At 59.4% G+C, this 6,297-nt stretch overlaps 1 protein-coding gene across 1 annotated transcript; it reads left to right on the top strand.

Moving 5' to 3' along the window:
- The first annotated feature begins 280 nt into the window (after nt 1-280).
- ANGPTL4 (angiopoietin like 4) lies at nt 281-5,895 on the top strand. The gene is made up of 7 exons (XM_024746030.1): nt 281-810; nt 986-1,096; nt 1,223-1,340; nt 3,600-3,713; nt 4,041-4,136; nt 4,225-4,506; nt 5,228-5,895. Exons 1-7 carry the CDS (start codon nt 475-477, stop codon nt 5,407-5,409), a joined length of 1,239 nt encoding a protein of 412 aa, XP_024601798.1. The 5' UTR covers nt 281-474; the 3' UTR covers nt 5,410-5,895.
- The last annotated feature ends 402 nt before the right edge of the window (nt 5,896-6,297 follow it).

Genomic DNA, 6,297 nt, shown 5'->3' with positions numbered 1-6,297 from the left:
GGGCGCGGCGGGGGGGGGGGGGGGGGCTCGAAATTCTAGCGCTTGGAAAGGGACCGCGGGGAGAGGAAGTCACGTCTCCCACGGTCAGCAGAGAAGGCACGGCTGACCACGCACGTCCGGGCCTGTTGGGAGGAGCCAGATTTTGCACCTCCCAGGGCACCCGTCACCCCCAAAACTACCCGGCCTCCAGCACACTGAACCCCACCCCCGCCCCACGCCCAGTCCCCGGAACTCCACGCGCCCCGCCTCCCAGGCTCCGCCTTCTACTCCCGCACTGTGCTTATAATAGAGGGCGTAGCGGGCACAAGCCAAGCTGTGATTCGAGTCTTTGCTCTCTGGCTTCTGCACCCAAGCGAGTCTCCACCAGGGCCCCCGCGTCTCCACCCCTCTCATCTCGACCTCCGAGTCCCCCTTGCGCCCCCTCACCCCTGCCTGTCCGATCCCCGCGTCCCGGCGTCCACACCACCCGGAAGGATGCGCTGTGCGCCAACAGCCGGAGCAGCCCTGGTGCTGTGCGCTGCCACCGCCGGGCTGCTGAGCGCGCAGGGCCGCCCGGAGCCTCCCGAGAAGACGCGCTTCGCCTCCTGGGACGAGGTGAATGTGCTGGCGCACGGGCTCCTGCAGCTCGGCAACGGGCTACGCGAGCACGTGGAGCGCACCCGTGGGCAGCTGGGCGAGCTGGAGCGGCGTCTGGGCTCGTGCGGGGCCGCCTGCAAGGAGCCTGAGGGGTCGGCCGCACCTCCGTTCGCCCCGGAGAATCTGGTCCCTCCCGGCGGCGATGCAGTCCCGGAGACCCTCCGCAGCTTTCAGGTACGTACGCTCCTACTGCCCTGGAAGGGTGTGGACGGGAGGGGGCGCATCTCGGACTCCCTGGGCTCTCCTGCCCGGGCCTCAAAGGATGGAGAGTTGGGAGTAGGACCGGGTATGAATGGAGAAGTTGGCGGCGGAAGGCCAGATCCTCACCAGGGTTTTATACTCTCCCCAGACTCAGCTCAAGGCTCAGAACAGCAGGATCCAGCAACTCTTCCAGAAGGTGGCCCAGCAGCAGCGGCACCTGGAGAAGCAGCACCTGAGAATCCAGAATCTGCAGAGCCAGGTGCCCGATGCTTGCCCCAGGTGGGGAGGGAGGTTGAAGTTGGACCTATGGGTCTGGACGTGGAGCTAAGCAGGTCGAGCAGCCTGAGCCAGCCAGACCTGACCCCCTCCTCCTGTCCTGTCCCAGATGGGCCACTTGGCCCCCATGCACCTGGGCCACGGGGTGGCCAAGCGTGCCAGGAGGAAGAGGCTACCCAAGATGGCCCAGCTTGCTGGCCCAGCTCAAAATATCAGCCGCCTGCACAGTGAGTGTCCAGACCTTTGCTGTTCTCTGGAAACCACCCCCCCCCACTATTCTTGCCCCCCACCCTTGTCAGGTCCACCTTACTGAGAAGGAGAGAGGCCCTGGCCCTGCGTCCCTGTGGGCTGACGGGCCTCTGGTGAAGGGGTGACTGGGACACCCCCTCCTCAGCCCTCTCCCTGCTCCACGGGGCCACCCCACCCTTCTTCCCAGCAAGCCACTGGGATTTCCCACGGGCCACTAACTGGAGCAGCAGGCGGCCGGGAAACAGGGTCCGAGGGGGACTTGAGCTGCAGGGGTGTGGGAAAAGGGGTGGTACAGCTCAGGGACACCTTCCTGGAGGTTGGAACCTTCTAGGAGGGACAGGATGGGGGACGAAAGGGTGCCAGCTAGGGAGGCTGGAGGCTGGAGCCCTCGTTGGGTGAAGAGAGAATGGCGGCCTGGGAGGGGAGGTTCTGATGTTTGGCCACCACCCACCCACCATGGGCTTTTAGAGTGTGGATCTAGGAAGAGAGGCTAGGGCAGGGAACCCCCATCTCCTTGGCCGGATGCACCACTCTTGCATCTCTTACAAATCCAGGGCTCCTGACTCACACACCTCTTCCGTCCCACAACCTTCTATTGGCCCGGAAGTCCCTGATCAGCCCTTCCCACGCCCCCACCCCCAAGTTCTGGTTCCTTCATTGTGTATGCCCCATAGCACCCCAGATCTCCTAACATGTCTGTAGGTATCTGACACAGATTCCCAGCTCCCGGTGTCTCTGTCCTACTGCTCCAGAGCTGGCTGGCTTCCTTGTGGTCCTCCTACCCCATCTCCTACCTTGGCTTCAGCAGCAGTCTGCAGCCAACTGGGTGAAAGTTCAGATCTCCCTCTTCACACCCTCGGGCTGGTTGCTGGCTTCTCGCCCTCTAGTCTTGAGGGCTCTGGCACCTCCCCGTCCCACCACTTTCCCTCCCCTCCCCAACCAGGAAGGGTCCATTACACCCTCCCAAACCGTAGCCCTGGTATGAGTGGCTTCTGGGTGGGGCCCGCAGGCATAGATCCAGGCTGGGGAATGTGATGGGGAAGGAGGGGGTCATGTGTAGGTTTGGGGACTCCAGGCTCGCCCCTGCCAAGTATGGGAAAGTTCAGAGCTGAGGAGACAAACAGCTGGTGTTAATGGAAGCCACATTGGTGGTATGGCGGGCTGCCTGTTGTGATTGGAAGAGAGGAAAGTAGGGGAAAGGGGAGTTGCTTCAGGGGCCAGAAAATGCCTCCAGTCATCCGGGCCCGCCCCCACTCCCACAGTGTGGACACATTCACCCCGCGACCTGAGCCTTCCCCTCCCCCTGCGACCTTTTCCCTACTTTCCGGGCTGGGCTGGGGCTGGGCTGGGGCTGGTCTGGGGCTGGGCTGGGCTGGGCATGGGACGGGCTGGGGGCGGGGACTTCCCCGGTCTGCCGACGTGCCCTGGCCATCCTTCCGTTTTTTCCTCCCTCCTCCCTCCTTCCCTCCTCAATCCTTCCCCCTTCCTCTCTGATACCTGGGACCCCAGGCAGGGCCTCTGTGGTGTCCCCAAGCCCCATCCAGGCCTGATTCCCCTCCCGCCACTGGACAAAGCAGAGACCCCTCCTGTTTATCGCAGTTCTTGCCCCATCCCCACTCTGGTCCAGCTCCTTCAGTCATTCCTTCATGGCATCTTTAGTAAACACCTGCTGTGGGCTGGGATCAGCCTGGGCACCGGTGCCAGATGGTGGGCAAAGAGCCATTCATTGTCTCTAGCCTCATGGACCTCCTTCAGTGTGGGGAGTTGGAGAGAGACCATCAGATGACCCCAGTGTTGGGGAGTAGGAAGTCCTCAGTGCCCCTAACCTGGTCTGGGTGGGATGGTCAGGGACATGATCCCTTTCAGAAGCTGGGACCTTTAATATGAGGCAAGGAAAGGCATGAGGGAAGTGGGTCTCAGAACAGTAGCACGTGCAAAGTCCCTGTGGCAGGAGGGGGGTGTGGTACCAGGAAGGCTATGTGGCCAGAGGGTGGGCGTGCAGTGCAGGAGGAGGGAGGATGGGTATAGCAACCAGTCCTGGGGTGCCTTGTAGACTGTGTCGAGGAAAGGCATGGGGTACTATGGAAGACTTTAGGCAAGTGGGGGGGTGTCTCATGAGCTCTAGATTGCCCCCTCCCATCCCTGTCACCTGCTGCCCAGCCCCCAGACATGCCTGTTTCCTGGAACCCCCAAGACCGCTCTCTGCTTCAATCCCCCCACCCTTGTCTGCCCTGCAGGACTGCCCAGGGACTGCCAAGAGCTGTTTGAAGAGGGAGAGAGGCAAAGTGGATTGTTCCAGATCCAGCCCCGGGGGTCCTCCTCATTCCTGGTTAACTGCAAGATGACCTCAGGTAGGGATGCTCTGGCCCCCCAGGTACCCCAAATATCATGGGCCCAGTTGTCTTTCTGTCAAATGCAGCTCACCCCCCCTCCCTCCCTTGCTCCCTGCTTTCTCCTTCCCTGCTGGATCCTTGGGACAAAGATCCAGGCAGAGCCCTCCGCCTGCTGACCAGCCCATCTTCCTCCTTTAACCATCTTCCCCCAGTCCTGCTGTGATGGATGAGAGGAACATTGCTCTCCCTTGGTTTAGAGGTGGTTTGGGGTTTGGGAGCCAGATGGGGGAGTCAGGGTCTCTTGTAAAAAGAATCCTCCTGGTGACTTTGCACCTTTCTGGGCAGATGGAGGCTGGACTGTAATTCAGAGGCGCCAGGATGGCTCAGTCGACTTTAACCAGCCCTGGGACGCCTACAAGGATGGCTTCGGAGACCCCCAAGGTGGGTGTTTCCTGCAGGCCAGAGGCACAGGGGGAGGAGGGGGCCACGGAGGTGGGTCGTTCTCACAGATGGGCCTTTCCCACTGTAGGTGAGTTCTGGCTGGGCCTGGAGAAGGTGCACCGCATCATGGGGGAGCGTGGCAGCCACCTGGCTGTGCAGCTGCAGGACTGGGAGGGCAATGCCGAGTCCTTGCAGTTCCCTGTCCACCTGGGTGGCGAAGACACAGCCTATAGCCTGCAGCTCACGGCGCCCGTGGCCAGCAAACTGGGTGCCACCACCTTCTCGCCCAGCGGCCTCTCCCTGCCTTTCTCCACTTGGGACCAAGACCACGACCTCCGCGGAGACAAGAACTGTGCGAAGAGCCTCTCTGGTGAGCAAGCAAGCTCTGTCCCTCCTTGTCTTGCCCTTTGCCACACAGCTGGGACCTCCCCTCCCTACCTTTCTGCATCCGTCCCCTGCCTTCACCTCCATCTATTCCCTCCCCACTTTTCTCCTTACGTGCAGCATACCCTTGGGCAACTGACTTAACACTCACTTACTCCATCTTCAAAATGGGTATAACCATACTGTCCACACCGTAGGATTATTATGAACATATGATGAGATGACGTTTGTGGGATGGTGGCTGGTCTGTGGCAAAGCCATCGAGACAGGCCCCATCTTGTTCTAATGAAATCGGAGGCAGAGCCCGGGCCCTGTGAAGCGAAATATATGAAACCGCCTTTTGGTGGGTCAGAGAAGGATGGAATAGTGGTTAATTTCATATGGTTCAATCTAATATAAACTAGTGAGATGCATGACAGTCATAGAGAGGCTTTAATAAATGTTTGCCACGTGCCAGGTGCGGAGAAGTCACTCGCCAGGGTCACAGACATAAAAGCTGCAGTTACCGGGAAATGGGGTACCCAGAGCCCCTGAGGTGCCTTTGTCACAACCTGGGGTTTCTCAGAACACAGTTTGACAACCACTGCCAAAGACATCTCATCTAAAGTGTGTGACATCCAACACCCAGCCTCATCCCCATCCCGGGCCCAGTGGAGGCCCAAGGACCCATGGGCCTAACCAAGTCCCCTTTTTTCTGACCCCGGCAGGTGGCTGGTGGTTCGGTACCTGCGGCCACTCCAATCTTAATGGCCAGTATTTCCATTCCATCCCGCGGCAGCGGCAGCAGCTTAAGAAGGGCATCTTCTGGAAGACCTGGCGGGGCCGCTACTACCCGCTGCAGGCCACCACCATGCTGATCCAGCCCACAGTGGCCGAAGCAGCCTCCTAGCCTCCTCGCTGGGGCCTGGTCCCAGGCTCCTGGAGGACAGGGACTCTGATTCTGGCCCAGCATGTGGCCACTCCCTGCCTGGGCAGGGGCTCCGAGCAGGGGCCACCTGAAACCTCATGGACAGAGAAGATGTCCACGACTGGAGATGCCCCCGCGATGAGTGGGGGGCTGCAGGAAATGCCCTCTGAGAAGAACGGAGCTGCAGGGCTGCAGGACACAGACCCCGAAAGCGTGGGACACGGGGGCATTGAAGCCCACTCCTCGCCCGCCCGAGGAGTATGGGACGCAGAGGGACCATTCAGGGGCAGCCAGGCCGGCCCTTGATGGCGGATTCAGTCACGTTGACTGGCTGGGGGACCAGGACTCCCATAGGCCCCGGGCGCCCTTGTGGTGCTGTAGCGTGTGGGTGCTATAGGCGAGCCCGCGCCGACGGCATCTGGGCTGAGCCCACGGAATTCTTGGAATAAAAACAACCTCAGAACATTTCGTTCCTTTTAGTCCTTTGTTTTTGTTTTAAAAAGTGGACAGTTCTCAAAGTCCACATAAACATGTTCCCAGGGTGGAGGGTGAATGCTTCCGGGGCTCTTGAGGGCAACGCTGGTTATCCCTACCACCTCCCACAGCTGATTTCAGTTTCCCTCACTTATGATTTCATGATGTGTATCTCATTTTTTACTTTCAAAGTTACAAAATAAAACCCTCATTCAGTCCTTCTGGAAGCAGGTAATAGAGAAAATAAGAAGCTTTTCCTGACCATACTTAGGCATATGAATCACTATTAACTTTTTAGTGTCCTGCCATCTGATAGAAATATGATGTGAGTTGTGTGTTTAATTTTTTTTGTAGCCACATTTTTTAAAATATTTATTGGGCTTCCCTGGTGGCGCA

The sequence above is a fragment of the Neophocaena asiaeorientalis genome, unplaced genomic scaffold (assembly GCF_003031525.2).
Source record: "Neophocaena asiaeorientalis asiaeorientalis breed wild unplaced genomic scaffold, Neophocaena_asiaeorientalis_V1.1 scaffold357, whole genome shotgun sequence".
Taxonomy (NCBI): Eukaryota; Metazoa; Chordata; class Mammalia; order Artiodactyla; family Phocoenidae; genus Neophocaena; species Neophocaena asiaeorientalis.
The sequence above is the reverse complement of the archived record's forward strand: the minus strand, read 5'-3'. Positions and strand labels throughout refer to the sequence as shown.

Coding starts and splice junctions, on each gene's coding strand:
- ANGPTL4 (XM_024746030.1), top strand. CDS start 475: ATGCGCTGTGCGCCAACAGCCGGAGCAGCCCTGGTGCTGTGCGCTGCC. Junction 1,341..3,599: donor AAATATCAGCCGCCTGCACA/GTGAGTGTCCAG, acceptor TCTGCCCTGCAG/GACTGCCCAGGGACTGCCAA. Junction 4,137..4,224: donor TGGCTTCGGAGACCCCCAAG/GTGGGTGTTTCC, acceptor TTCCCACTGTAG/GTGAGTTCTGGCTGGGCCTG.